The sequence below is a fragment of the Hylobates moloch genome, unplaced genomic scaffold (assembly GCF_009828535.3).
Source record: "Hylobates moloch isolate HMO894 unplaced genomic scaffold, HMol_V3 SCAFFOLD_3, whole genome shotgun sequence".
In the NCBI taxonomy this organism is placed as follows: Eukaryota; Metazoa; Chordata; class Mammalia; order Primates; family Hylobatidae; genus Hylobates; species Hylobates moloch.
Genome location: NW_026652278.1, coordinates 81,879,070 through 81,893,150, shown reverse-complemented (window position 1 = coordinate 81,893,150; position 14,081 = coordinate 81,879,070). Strand labels below are relative to the sequence as shown.

Here is a 14,081-nt window from a genome sequence, read left to right as displayed (position 1 = left end):
TTTATTCTTGGACTTTTTCTACTGATTTTCTTATTCCTTTATTGGTATTGTTCTGTTCATTAGCATAGCTTCATATTATCTTTTAACATCTAATGAGACTCATGTGCCATCATTATTCATTCATAAATGAATTTTTTCTCATTCTTCCTACAGATATTTTTCCAGATTTATTTTAGAATTGATTTTCAGAAAGACTTGATCATTTTATTGTACTACTTAAAACCTTCACAGGCTCCTTGTTCCTCATGGCAGTGGTTGCTAGGTGGGCTACACAAGAGTTACCCCAGAGCTTTGAAAATGTATAGATTCTCAGGCTTTCTCCACAAATATGCTAATAAAGTATGACTAGCTACCTCTTAATTTCATTTATATATGAAACAAGATCGTTTATAGTTTTAGTCTGTTGTTGGACTAGATCATGTGCTCTGTGTTCTTATTACCATATTAGTCACAGTTTCCCAAAGAGACACGTATGCCTCCATTATTTCCACCCCTTCACCTTCTCTCCTCTTTCCTTCTAAGTACACACTGTTTTTCATATGCTAACTTCCAATGACTCACTAAGGCCCAGTTCAAGGGCTATTTCCCCTTGAGGAGCTTTTTGTCTTGACTTTTAGGTGCAATCTAGTGCTGTCATTTATACTAGTGTCTCCGTACGTTGGTCACGTGGTATTTGATTACATGTCCTCTAACTACTGTGTTCACTCCTTAAGGATGAGGCCATTATCCAATTCATCTCTGTATTCCAGTATCTGAAACAGGGCCAGGTACCTGCTAAATGCTTAATAAGTGTTTGTTGAATTCACACTTGATAAAGAAATTTTTTGAAAGGAAGGATTCTTCGCATCCTAACTATAATTTCTTCAAAGGGGAAGAATAAATTGTGAGACTGTTTGTATATATTTTTTGTTTATATGTTTTTGTTGTTGTTATTTTGTTATTTTTATTTATAAAATGATAGATCTGTGGGTAGGTTCTGAGAAGTGAATAGCCTGTATTTCCTTTTTTTTTTTTGAAAGAAGAACAAAATGAAGTTCAAGTGGAAAGTATTTCCAGAAAGTTTAACATTTTCTTATTAACCAACTCATTGATTGGCGTGTGAAACTTGAGATATTTTATATAGCACTTTTTAAATGGGGATCTAGCTTCACTTATCATACAACACATTAAATAGCAGGTCGTGTCATATAGGGGTTTAAGGATCATGAGCATTAAACAAAGGCATATTTTTTCTTTTTTATTGGTTATAGTAAACACACAATTTATTTATTTATTTATTTATTTATTTATTTATTTTTAACCTTTTAAAGGCTTTAGAACTTAAGAATCTGCCTGGTGAGTTCAACTCTGGGAATCAACCAAGCAACAGAGAAAAAAACAGATACCGAGATATTCTTCCATGTAAGCTAAAAATGGTTTTGATTATTTTCCTGTTTACATTTAGAAAAATGCAAAGGGCACTGTATGGCTTTTTGTATGAGACATTTTGGCCTGTGACCATGATAAAGAGTTCTGGTACATAGCACTGGGTGATCTGGGCATATTATAAGATATGTGCAAGATATGAGAGAGTCAGGTCCTCTGTTTTCTGGTACATCCTTCAGCCACTGTCACAGGGTCCTTTACAGCAGTCCTTCAGCCTTGTTCCCATATATTGCTGCTTCTCAGAGCATGAGCCTTCCAAAACATAAAATCCAATAATCTGAGTCATACACCACTTTTGGTACCCGAAGCCTTAACCACCTTCTCTGGGTATTTTGTTTAGACACACGAAAAAAGAGCTATTTGCATCCTTCGTCCTGGACAATAAAGCTATTAATCCGCTCTCCAACAGGAGGCTGCCTTTTCATTGCCTCCACATTGTCTCCAATGTTAATTGCCTTAACATTGCTTCCCTGTGTTGGATGGGAGGGTAGTGCCACCTTCTGTCCTCCCCACTCAGTTACTCTTAGGAGTTATCCATCTCAGGCCATTCAAAGAGCAGAATCAAAACACAAACAATGCAATTTTAATCTTAGGCAGGATATCTCATTCCATAACTCATATTCCTTTCAAAGTCAAAGTTTTTCAAAACTAAATTTACTATTTTACTTCCTCCAACTTGACCCTCTTCTTATATTCTATATCTTATGTAATCACCAAGTTCAAACCAGAAAACAGGGAGTCAGTTGATTCTACCTCCATAATACCTCCGGGGTCCTCCCCCATCTCTAAGTTCCCACTGCTGCTGACTTAGACTGAGCCCATTTTACCTCTCAGCTGGTTACTGTCTTCTTTCTGCTTCCCTTTCTGATCACTCACAAAAGCTACTGAGATTTTCTTAAAATGCAAGTCAGAACATGTAGCTCTTATTTTAAAGCTCTTTCTTGGCTCTTTGTTACTATCATGGCACAGTTGTTTAACATGGCATATGAATTTCACCTGTTTGCCTCTCTAGCCTTAGCTCTCCCACAAAACTTCTTTTGGTATCTAGAATTCATAATTCTTGTTTTTTGTTTGTTGGTTTTTATGCCTCTTAACCTGCAGTTCTTGAAAGAACTACTGATCCCTTCTTTGCTGAGGCAGTTCCTGCTGTCTTTCTTTTTTCTTTTTTTTTTTTTGAGACGGAGTCCCTCTTTGTCGCCCAGGCTGGAGTGCAGTGGCGCAATCTTGGCTCACTGCAAGCTCCGCCTCCTGGGTTCACGCCATTCTCCTGCCTCAACCTCCCGAGTAGCTGGGACTACAGGCGCCCACCACTGTGCCTGGCTAATTTTTTGTATTTTTAGTAGAGACAGGGTTTCACCGTGGTCTCGATCTCCTGACCTCGTGATCCGCCCGCCTCGGCCTCCAAAAGTGCTGGGATTACAGGCGTGAGCCACCGCGCCCGGCCCTGCTGTTTTTCTTAACCAGCTCCAATAGACTTTTCTTATTTTCCTCAAAGCTAGGTTTGGTGTTTTTCCAGTAGTCTCATATCATCTTGTAACCACTCTCCCCTTCTACCAAACCATATTTTAATTATTTTTCACTTTTGTTTCTCCTACTAGACTTGAGATAGTTATTATAAAAACCAGAGTGGAACACAGTGACTGCTGTCACTAGATAAATACCTTCATAGTTGGTTTATTAAAATTGAAACTAACTTTATGATTATAAAAAACAAATACATTTCCAACATGGTTAAAATAATCTATTCTGTTATCTTCTGTGGGGAGAGTGTGGAGAAGTGCATTGATGAATACTTCTGAAATCAGAGTAATGAACCATGATTAGACACTTTAATAAATAATGCTAATAATTTGTTGCTTCTCCAAAATGTCAAAGGTCCAAATTTTATAATTTCTATTCCTGCATGTGCAGTTTTCCCTCAAGGAGACTAAAAGCAAACATGCCTTAAAAATTATCCTCTCGGGATTGTAAGAAGCTCATTTTACAATAGAGGGTACATATAATATTTGATCTGACTTGAAGTTTTTATTCTGGATATCAAAAGAGTTACAACTAAGAAATTCAAAGATAATAAAAATAATGTTAAATCATTAAAGTAAGGGAAGTTATGTTAAACTTTCGGCTTTTCACAAAAGAAAAGAAACTATAGTTCAACCATATTCTATTTAAAGGCCCATTGGTACATCTACCTCATAACACAGTGTAATCTAATCTGAAACTCAGCCAACTTAAGTGGCCATCATAGAAAGCTCTTTGGTTTTTTTAATCACACATTTCTTGGTTTTATAGAAAAGGTTCCTGAAGACTCGTATCAAGAAAACTAAAGAAGTAATTTATTTGTCATCTTCAAATGCTGAGAACACTAAATAGATGAATTCACACATCTTTGAACACTGCAAATATAGGGAGCCTTCACTTTGCATGGCCCCAGTATGCTCAAATATCATTTACTGTGTTTAGCTAAATAACACCAGTCCCACAACAATACAATTCACATTTTAGTTACCACAATATATTCACTGCAAGTAATTGCCTAAAGTAGTAAGCGTCTTTGCTAGCACTTTAGTCCACAAGTCCCTATGTAAATAACAGATGTGCATCATGACCAATGACTAATAAATGTTACTTCTTTCGAAATATGTCAGTGATAGGTAACTGTGAGCCTCTTATTCAGTTCACACACAGCAAAGCATGAGATTGTGTTGTCTCCTTTTCTCTCAATGGTAAACCCCTATGACCTTTTACCAAAATATATAATCAAGAGAGAGATTTGGCTGAGAGAGATGAAACTGCAATAAAGAAACAAAAAGTGATAATGTTGGAAATGAAATTTGAATGGAGTTATAGAAGAACTAGCTGACCAGGGACATGCTGACACTGCTACTGCTCAAAAGACTCTGGAGCTGCAGCCTAAAGCACCTGTGGAGGGGGTACTTACCGACATGAATGACTTTGGGAGGCCGAGGCAGGCAGATCACGAGGTCAGGAGATCGAGACCATCCTGGCTAACACAGTGAAACCCTGTCTCTACTAAAAATACAAAAAAATTGGCTGGGCATGGTGGCAGGCGCCTGTAGTCCCAGCTACTCAGGAGGCTGAGGCAGGAGAATGGTGTGAACCCAGGAGACGGAGCTTGCAGTGAGCTGAGCCGAGATAGCACCATTGCACTCCAGCCCGGGCGACAGAACGAGACTCCGTCTCAACAAAAAAAAAAAAAAAAAAAAAAAGATCCTTTTGCATGGTTTCAACTTGCGTGGTCATATTTATGGCCCTGTACCATCATGTCAAGCAAGAGTGGCCTTTATTATGTAGTATAGGAATTTTTAGGTATAAAGACAATATCTTCCATTTCTTTACCATTTCACAACTTACAAAGCATTTTGAAGGCTAATAAAAGAGTGAGTCACACATGTTCTCCAACTCCTGGCCTAATACTTTTTCTGTTACTTGTCTATCAGGGACCTACTCAGAACTAATAAAGGTAGTGACTTAGATTTCTGTTAGCTTCTCACTTTTCAGAGCATGTTTACATACTTCTCATTGAGTGTTCTGTACGATCATGTGAGAAGAACAGAGAAGATGATAATATCTAAACTTAATGCAAGACAATAAGGAAGGGATAATCTTTCAACAAATCATCTGGACAGTTGCATATTCATGTACCAAAAATGAACTTGGATTCTTACCTCACAACTTATATAAAAATTAACTCAAAATAGATTATAGACCTATCATTAGAATTAAAAACATAAAACTTCTGAAAGAAACCATAGGAGAAAACGTTACTGCCCTTAGGTTTGGCAAATTTTTCCTAAATAGGACACAAAACCCTCAAATTGTAAAAGAAAAAAATAACTTGGACTTCATCAAATTTAAAAAAAAACCCTGCTCTTCAAGGCATATTATTATAAAACCAAAAAGGAAAGCAACAAGCTAGAAGAAAAATACATGCAAAACATTTATCTCACAAAAAACTTATATTTATAATGTATAATTACTACAAATCAAGAAGAGGACAAATAACCCAACACTAAATGGGCAAAAAATTAGAGCAGACACTTCTCAAGGAAGATATAAGGTTGGCAAATAAATGCATTAAATGATATTTACCATTATAAATCATTAGGAAAATGCAAATTAAAACCATAATGAGATGCCATTTTACACTCACTGCAATGAAATGGAGTTTGTTTCTAATAAACATATACCTACCATATGATTAGCAGTTCTATTCATATGTTTTACCTAAGAGAAATTAAAGCATACGTCTGCATAAAGACATATATTAATGTTCATATCAGCTTTACTTATAATAGCCAAAAACTGGAAACAGTGCAAATGTCCATCAACGGGAGAGTGAATAAACAAATTGTGGTATGTCTACATAATAGAATGCAACTAGGCAATAAAAAATGACTAACAATGCATTGAACAACATGTGTGAATCTTAAAATAATTTTACTCAGTGAAATAAGCCAGTCAGAAGAGTATATACTGTATGTTATGAACCAAATTAAATTCTCCCAAAATTCATATGTTGAAGTTCCAACCCTTTGTACCTCAGAATGTGACCAGATTTGGAGATAGGGCCTTTAAAGTGGTAATTAATGTAAAATGAGGCTCTTAGAGTGTGCCCAATCCAATCCATCGGGTGTCCTTATATAAAGAAGAAATTGGAACACACAAGAGACATCAGGGATCCGAAGACACAGAGAAAGGTCCATGTGAAGACACAGCAAGAAGGCAGCCGGCCGGGCGCGGTGGCTCACGCTTGTTATCCCAGCACTTTGGGAGGCCGAGGCGGGCGGATCACGAGGTCAGGAGATCGAGACCACGGTGAAACCTCGTCTCTACTAAAAATACAAAAAAAAAAATTAGCCGGGCGTGGTGGCGGGCGCCTGTAGTCCCAGCTACTCGGAGAGGCTGAGGCAGGAGAATGGCATGAACCCGGGAGGCGGAGCTTGCAGTGAGCCGAGATTGCGCCACTGCACTCCACCCTGGGCGACAGAGCGAGACTCCGTCTCAAAAAAAAAAAACAAACAAAAAAAACAAACAAAAAAAACAAACAAAAAAAAAAGAAGGCAGCCATTGGCAGGCCAAGGAGAGAGGCCTCAGGAAAAACCAAGCCTGCTGCCACCTTGATGTTTGTCTTAGTTTGTTTGTGTTCCTATAAAGGAATAATTTATAAAGGAAAGGGATTTATTTAGCTCATAGTTCCGCAGACCGGAAAGTTCAAGAGTGGGCATCTGGTAAGAGCTACAGGCTGCTTCCACTCATGGTGGAAAGTGAAGTAAAACCAGCATATGCAGAGATCACATGGTGAGAGAGGAAGCAGGAGAGAAATGGGGAGGTACCAGGCTCTTGCAGAACAAATAGAGTGAGAGCTCACTCATGCCATTAATCTATTAATGAGGGATCTGCCCTTGTGACTCAAACACCTCCCATTAGGCTCCACTTCCAACATTGGCAATCAAGTTTCAACATGAGGTTTAGAAGGGCCAAACATCTAAATCATAGCATTTTGCCCCTGGCCCTTTAAAACTTATGTTCTTACCACATTGCAAAATACAATTATTCCTTCCCAATAGTCCCTAAAAGTCAACTGGTTTCAGCACCAACTTAAAAGTTCAAAGTCACATCTGAGACTCAAAGTAAGTTCTTTCCAGTTGTAAGCCTATAAAATCAAAGAGGTTATTTACCTCCAAGGTACAATGGTGGTACAGGCACTGGGTAAACATTTCCATTCCAAAAAGGAAAAATTGGTCAAAAGAAAGGGATAATAGGCCCCATGCAAGTCCAAAACACAGCAGGGCATACATTAAATCTTAAAGCTCCAAAATAATCTCCTTTGACTCCATCTCCTGCATATTGGTCACAGTGGTGTGTGGGGTGGGCTCCCAAGGCCTTGAGTAGCCCTTCCCCCCATAGCTTTGCTGGGCGTAGACCACTGGCTGCTTCCATGGGTTGTAATAATGCTGCAGCTTTTTCAGGCTGAGGTGGAATGCTGTGGATAGTTCTGCTATTGTGGGGTTCCAGCACCTTTGTGGCTCCACTAAGAGTTGCCCCGGTGGGGACTCTAAGGAAACTCCAACCCAACATTTCCACTAAAGATTGCCTTGGTAGGGGCTCTCTGTGGTGGCTCCACCCCTGCAATAGGCATCTGCCTGCTCTCCCAGGCTTTTTGAGATAGTATCTGAAATTTAGGTTAAAGCTGCCAAGCCTCCATGTCCCTTGCATTCTGGATGCCTGCAGACTTAACACCACACGAATGCCACGAAGGCTTACCACTTGGCCCCTCAGGAGCAGTGGCCCAAACCCTACCTGGGGCCATTTGACCCATTGCTGGAGCCAGAGCAGCCAGGATGTGGGGAGCAGCATCCGGAGGTGGCCAAGGGCTGTGGTGCTCCAGGTCTGTCCTCAAAAGGCCTTGGGGCCTATTAGGGAAGGGGTGACCCCAAATATTTCTGAAGTGCCTTTGGGCACTTTTTTCAGGCACTCCTTCATATTCTTGTCTTTTTCTGAGCCTTCCACACACTTCCAGCCTCCGCTCATCGCCCAGTTCCAAAACTGCTTCCACATTTTCAGGTATCTTTATAGCAACACCCCAATTCTCAGTACTAATTCTCTTAGTCCATTTTGTATTGCTATAAAGGAATACTTGAGGCTGGTTAATTTATAAATAAAAGAGGTTAAGCTCCCAGTTCTGCTGGCTGGAAGGTTCAAGATTGGGCCTCTAGTGAGGGCCTCAGGCTGCTTCCACTCATGGTAGAAGGTGAAGTGGAATCAGGATGTGCAGAGATTACATGGTGAAAGAGGACACAAGAGGGAAAGAGAGAGGTGCCTGGTCCTTTTTAATAATCAGTTTTTGCAGCAGTGAATAGAGTGAGAACTCAGTCAACCCCGAGGAAGGGCATCAATCTATTCATGAGTGATTTGTCTCCATGACTCAAAACCTCCCATTAGGCCCCACTTCCAATGTTGGGGATCAGTTTTCAACATAAGGTTTGGAGAGGACAAACATCCAGCCTCCAGAATGTGAAAATAAATTTCAAACCTAGAAAACTAATATACTGTATGCTTCCACGTATGTAAAATGTTAGAAAATTTAAACTAATTTGTATTGACAGAACTTATCAGTGGTTGCCTTGGGGAAAGATGAGAGCAAGAAGGATAGATTATAAAGAGGCATGGGGATAGTTTTGCACTGATGGAGATGTTTAATTATCTTTATTGTGGTGGTGGTCTCATGGGTGCACATGTATGACAGTTATACCTCCATAAACTGTTAAAAAGGTGGTTTGTGAGTGCAAAAGTTATATTACACTTCTAAAAAATTTTCATACACTTCAGCGTTATAATGTAGATAGATGGGAAAACAAGCTCTTTAAGGCAGAGATTTAACAAGCTTCTTTCTGTACTTCTTGAGGTTGCTGTATGTTTGTCTCTGTTACTACCACCCACTAATAGTAATAGTAGTAGTAGTAACACTAATATGTTTATTACTATTGCTTATTACTAATTTAAGTCTGTTATAGGTAGTAATATTTAATCCCCACAACAGCCTACCTCTGAGGTGTCAGTATGTTAGTGTCCTTGTTTTACAGAAAGGCTAAAAGAGATTAAGTAATTTTCTCACATTCACACTGCAAATAGGAGAGAGAGCTGGGATTCAAACCCAGGCCTAACCACCACTGTATTTATTGTCCATTGTTTTGTTTTCTATTTCAAGAAAACTTTTTTTTTTCCCCTTTTGAGATGGAGTCTTGCTGTTGCCCAGGCTGGAGTGCAGCAGCACAGTCTCAGCTCACCTCAACCTCTGCCTCCTGGGTTCAAGCGATTTTCCTGCCTTGGCCTCCCGAGTAGCTGGGATTACAGGCATGTGCCACCACACCCGGCTAATTTTGTATTTTTAGTAGAGATAGGTTTTCTCTGTGTTGGTCAGGCTGGTCCCGAACTCCTGACCTCAGGTGATCCGCCCACCTCGGCCTCCCAAAGTGCTGGGATTACAAGCGGGAGCCACCACACCCAGCTGTTTTGTTTCTTTAAGAATCAGAGTCTACTCGGAGGTCAGGGACCCACTTTAGGAGGCAGTCTGTCCGTTCTCAGATCTCTAGCTGTGTGCTGGGAGAACCACTACTCTCTTCAAAGCTGTCAGTCAAACAGGGACATTTAAGTCTGCAGAGGTTCCTGCTGAATTTTTGTTTGTGCCCTGCCCCCAGAGGTGGAGCCTACAGAGGCAGGCAGGCCTCCTTGGGCTGTGGTGGGCTCCACCCAGTTCGAGCTTCCTGGCTGCTTTGTTTACCTAAGCAAGCCTGGGCAATGGCGGGCGCCCCTCCCCCAGCCTCGCTGCCACCTTGCAGTTTGATCTCAGACTGCTGTGCTAGCAATCAGCGAGACTCTGTGGGCATAGGGCCCTCTGAGCCAGGTGTGGGACACAATCTCCTGGTGTGCCGTTTTCCAGGCCCGTTGGAAAAGCGCAATATTAGGGTGGGACTGGCCCGATTTTCCAGGTGCCGTCTGTTACCCCTTTCTTTGACTAGGAAAGGGAACTCCCTGACCCCTTGCACTTCCCGAGTGAGGCAATGCGTCACCCTGCTTCGGCTCGCGCACAGTGCACTGCACTGACAGTCCTGCACCCACTGTTTGGCACTCCCTAGTGAGATGAACCCGGTACCTCAGGCACCCCCCAGTAGGGACAGACTGACACCTCACTTCGGCCGGATACTCCTCTGAGACAAAACTTCCAGAGGAACTATCAGACAGCTGAATTTGTGGTCTCACGAAAATCTGCTGTTCTGCAGCCACCGCTGCTGACACCCAGCCAAACAGGGTCTGGAGTGGACCTCTTGCAAACTCCAACAGACCTGCAGCTGAGGGTCCTGTCTGGTAGAAGGAAAACTAACAAACAGAAAGGACATCCACACCAAAAACCCATCTGTACATCACCATCATCAAAGACCAAAAGTAGATAAAACCACAAAGATGGGGAAAAAACAGAGCAAAAAAACTGGAAACGCTAAAAAGCAGAGCACCTCGCCTCCTCCAAAGGAACGCAGTTCCTCACCAGCGATGGAACAAAGCTGGACGGAGAATGACTGACAAGTTGAGAGAAGAAGGCTTCAGACGATCAAACTACTCTGAGCTATGGAAGGAAATTCAAAACAATAGCAAAGAAGTTAAAAACTTTGAAAAAAAATTAGACAGATGGATAACTAGAATAATCAATGGAGAGAAGGGCTTAAAGGAGCTGATGGAGCTGAAAGCCAAGTATCGAGAACTACGCGAAGATTGCAGAAGCCTCGGGAGCCGATGCGATCAACTGGAAGAAAGGGTAACAGTGATGGAAGATGAAATGAATGAAATGAAGCGAGAAGGGAAGTTTAGAGAAAAAAGAATAAAAAGAAACGAACAAAGCCTCCAAGAAATTTGGGACTATGTGAAAAGACCAAACCTACATCTGATTGGTGTACCTGAAAATGACGAGGAGAATGGAAGCAAGTTGGAAAACACTCTGCAAGATATTATCCAGGAGAACTTCCCCAATCTAGCAAGGCAGGCCAACATTCAAATTCAGGAAATACAGAGAATGCCACAAAGATACTCCTCGAGAAGAGCAACTCCAAGACACATCATTGTCAGATTCACCAAAGTTGAAATGAAGGAAAAAATGTTAAGGGCAGCCAGAGAGAAAGGTTGGGTTACCCACAAAGGGAAGCCCATCAGACTAACAGCTGATCTCTCGGCAGAAACTCTACAAGCCAGAAGAGAGTGGGGGCCAATATTCAACATTCTTAAAGAAAAGAATTTTCAACCCGGAATTTCATATCCAGCCAAACTAAGCTTCATAAGTGAAGGAGAAATAAAATACTTTACAGACAAGCAAACGCTGAGTGATTTTGTCACCACCAGGCCTGCCCTAAAAGAGCTCCTGAAGGAAGCACTAAACATGGAAAGGAACAACTGGTACCAACCACTGCAAAAACATGCCAAATTGTAAAGACCATCAAGGCTAGGAAGAAACTGCATCAACTAACAAGCAAAATAACCAACTAACATCATAATGACAGGATCAGATTCACACATAACAACATTAACGTTAAATGTAAATGGGCTAAATGCTCCAATTAAAAGACACAGACTGGCAAACTGGATAAGGAGTCAGGCCCCATCAGTGTGCTGTATTCAGGAAGCCCATCTCACGTGCAGAGACACACATAGACTCAAAATAAAGGGATGGAGGAAGATCTATCAAGCAAATGGAAAACAAAAAAAGGCAGGGGTTGCAATCCTAGTCTCTGATAAAATATACTTTAAACCAACAAAGATCAAAAGAGACAAAGAAGGCTATTACATAATGGTAAAGGGATCAATTCAACAAGAAGAGCTAACTATCCTAAATATATATGCACCCAACACAGGAGCACCCAGATTCATAAAGCAAGTCCTGAGTGGCCTACAAAGGGACTTAAACTCCCACACAACAATAATGGGAGATTTTAACACCCCACTGTCAACATTAGACAGATCAACAAGACAGAAAGTTAACAAGGATATACAGGAATTGAACTCAGCTCAGCACGAAGTGGACCTAATAGACATCTACAGAACTCTCTACCCCAAATCAACAGAATATACATTTTTTTCAGCACCACACCACACCTATTCCAAAACTGACCACATAGTTGGAAGTAAAGCTCTCCTCAGCAAATGTAAAAGAACAGAAATTATAACAAACTGTCTCTCAGACCACAGTGCAATCAAACTAGAACTCAGGATTAAGAAACTCACTCAAAACTGCTCAACTACATGGAAACTGAACAACCTGCTCCTGAATGACTACTGGGTACATGATGAAATGAAGGCAGAAATAAAGATGTTCTTTGAAACCAATGATAACAAAGACACAACATACCAGAATCTCTGGGACACATTCAAAGCAGTGTGTAGAGGGAAATTTATAGCACTAAATGCCCACAAGAGAAAGCAGGAAAGATCCAAAATTGACACCCTAACATCACAATTAAAAGAACTAGAAAAGCAAGAGCAAACACATTCAAAAGCTAGCAGAAGGCTAGAAATAACTAAAATCAGAGCAGAACTGAAGGAAATAGAGACACAAAAAACCCTTCAAAAAATTAATGAATCCAGGAGCTGGTTTTTTGAAAGATCAACAAAATTGATAGACCACTAGCAAGACTAATAAAGAAGAAAAGAGAGAAGAATCAAATAGATGCAATAAAAAATGAAAAAGGGGATATCACCACCAATCCCACAGAAATACAATCTACCGTCAGAGAATACTACAAACACCTCTATGCAAATAAACTAGAAAATCTAGAAGAAATGGATAAATTCCTCGACAAATACACCCTCCCAAGACTAAACCAGGAAGAAGTTGAATCTCTGAATAGACCAATAACAGGCTCTGAAATTGTGGCAATAATCAATAGCTTACCAATGAAAAAGAGCCCAGGACCTGATGGATTCACAGCCGAATTCTACCAGAGGTACAAGGAGGAACTGGTACCATTCCTTCTGAAACTATTCCAATCGATAGAAAAAGAGGGAATCCTCTGTAACACATTTTATGAGGCCAGCATCATCCTGATACCAAAGCCTGGCAGAGACATAACCAAAAAACAGAATTTCAGACCAATATCCTTGATGAACATTGATGTAAAAATCCTCAATAAAATACTGGCAAACCGAATCCAGCAGCACATCAAAAAGCTTATACACCATGATCAAGTGGGCTTCATCCCTGGATTCAAGGCTGGTTCAACATACGCAAATCAATAAATGTAATCCAGCATATAAACAGAACCAAAGACAAAAACCACATGATTATCTCAATAGATGCAGAAAAGGCCTTTGACAAAATTCAACAACCCTTCATGCTAAAAACTCTCAATAAATTAGGTATTGATGGGACGTATCTCAAAATAATAAGAGCTATCTACGACAAACCCACAGCCAATATCATACTGAATGGGCAAAAACTGGAAGCATTCCCTTTGAAAACTGGCACAAGACAGGGATGCCCCCTCTCACCACTCCTATTCAACATAGTGCTGGAAGTTCTGGCCAGGGCAATCAGGCAGGAGAAGGAAATAAAGGGTATTCAATTAGGAAAAGAGGAAGTCAAATTGTCCCTGTTTGCAGATGACATGATTGTATATCTAGAAAACCCCATCTTCTCAGCCCAAAATCTCCTTAAGCTGATTAGCAACTTCAGCAAAGTCTCAGGATACAAAATCAATGTACAAAAATCACAAGCATTCCTGTACACCAATCACAGACAAACAGAGAGCCAAATCATAAGTGAACTCCCATTCACAATTGCTTCAAAGAGAATCAAATACCAAGGAATCCAACTTACAAGGGATGTGAAGGACCTCTTCAAGGAGAACTACAAACCACTGCTCAATGAAATAAAAGAGGATACAAACAAATGGAAGAACATTCCACGCTCATGGGTTGGAAGAATCAATATCGTGAAAATGGGCATACTGCCCAACGTAATTTATAGATTCAATGTCATCCCCATCAAGCTACCAATGACTTTCTTCACAGAATTGGAAAAAACTACTTTAAAGTTCATATGGAACCAAAAAAGAGCCCGCATCGCCAAGTCAATCCTAAGCCAAAAGAACAAA

The 14,081-nt window shown here is 40.5% G+C and overlaps 1 protein-coding gene across 12 annotated transcripts in view; it reads left to right on the top strand.

The window, feature by feature from the left end:
* Positions 1-14,081, top strand: part of PTPN20 (protein tyrosine phosphatase non-receptor type 20) — a 109,675-nt gene that overhangs the window by 55,171 nt on the left and 40,423 nt on the right. For 11 of the 12 annotated variants that reach the window (XR_009212842.1, XM_058436464.1, XM_058436465.1 and 8 more), the window contains one exon: positions 1,311-1,401. Coding sequence is in view for 10 of the 12 variants with exons in the window: in XM_058436464.1 (XP_058292447.1) it covers positions 1,311-1,401 (91 nt within the window). In the remaining 2 variants the exon portion in view is untranslated. Of the gene's footprint in view, positions 1-1,310; positions 1,402-14,081 lie in introns of those variants that run through there. The other variant, XM_058436473.1, reaches the window with a different exon arrangement.